At 44.8% G+C, this 764-nt stretch overlaps 1 protein-coding gene across 1 annotated transcript; it reads left to right on the top strand.

The window, feature by feature from the left end:
• Nucleotides 1-77: 77 nt before the first annotated feature.
• Nucleotides 78-281, top strand: ETH_00040940 (uncharacterized protein; the record flags this gene model as incomplete). The annotated part of the gene is made up of 1 exon (XM_013376103.1): nt 78-281. A coding segment is annotated over one exon (204 nt), but the record flags the coding sequence as incomplete, so codon positions are not given.
• Between the last annotated feature and the right edge of the window lie 483 nt (nt 282-764).

Below are 764 nucleotides of genomic sequence, written 5' to 3' on the forward strand. Positions count from 1 at the left end.
CTGGCAAGGGGGGGCCCCCCAAACTAAACCCTAAATTGACGACTATTACAAACAGGGGAGATGGCACGTGGGATATGATGGTGCAGCAAGCAGCGCCAGCAGCAAAAGCAGCAGCTGCTGCTGCTGCAGCAGAAGGCCCGCAGCAGGACGAAAACCTGCACTGCTGCACTGAAGGCGTCAAAGCAGCAGCAGCAGCAGCAGCAGCAGCAGCAGGAAGCAACGAAATTGTTCCCAGAGATGTTCCTCTAGACCGGGGCCTTTCAAATACCGACTGGGCCAACGTGAGCCACAAATTGGGGTGTACGTACACCTCAAATCAGGGTTTACGTACACCCCAAATTGGGGTGTACGTACACCTCAGCGCTGCGCTGCACTTCTGTTTTTGCCTTTGTGGGGTTTTTGGGATTTTCTGAATCTCTTTTTTCCTTTCTTTTTCTTTCATTTTGTTTTAATTCTTCTTTTTTGATTCTTTTCTCTCAATTGATTTATTTTAATTATTATTCTTATTTAATAATTCATTTATTCTTCCAGCCGCGGCCTCGCCCTGAGCCAGTCTTTTAAAACCCGCCTTTCCTTGCTGCTTTTTATTTCTTCTTATTTCTCCTTATTTCTTTTTGTTTTCCTTTATTTCTTGTTATTTCTTTTATTTCTTTTTACTTTCTAATATCCTTTTGTCCCCATTTATGTCCATTTGTGTCCTTCATCTCCCTTTCCCCTTTTGCACCTTGTCTCGGCTTGACTTGTCTTGCTGCTGGTGGTGGTGC

The sequence above is a fragment of the Eimeria tenella genome, genomic scaffold, assembly GCF_000499545.2.
Source record: "Eimeria tenella Houghton genomic scaffold, Eth_scaff3136, whole genome shotgun sequence".
Classification (NCBI taxonomy): Eukaryota; Apicomplexa; class Conoidasida; order Eucoccidiorida; family Eimeriidae; genus Eimeria; species Eimeria tenella.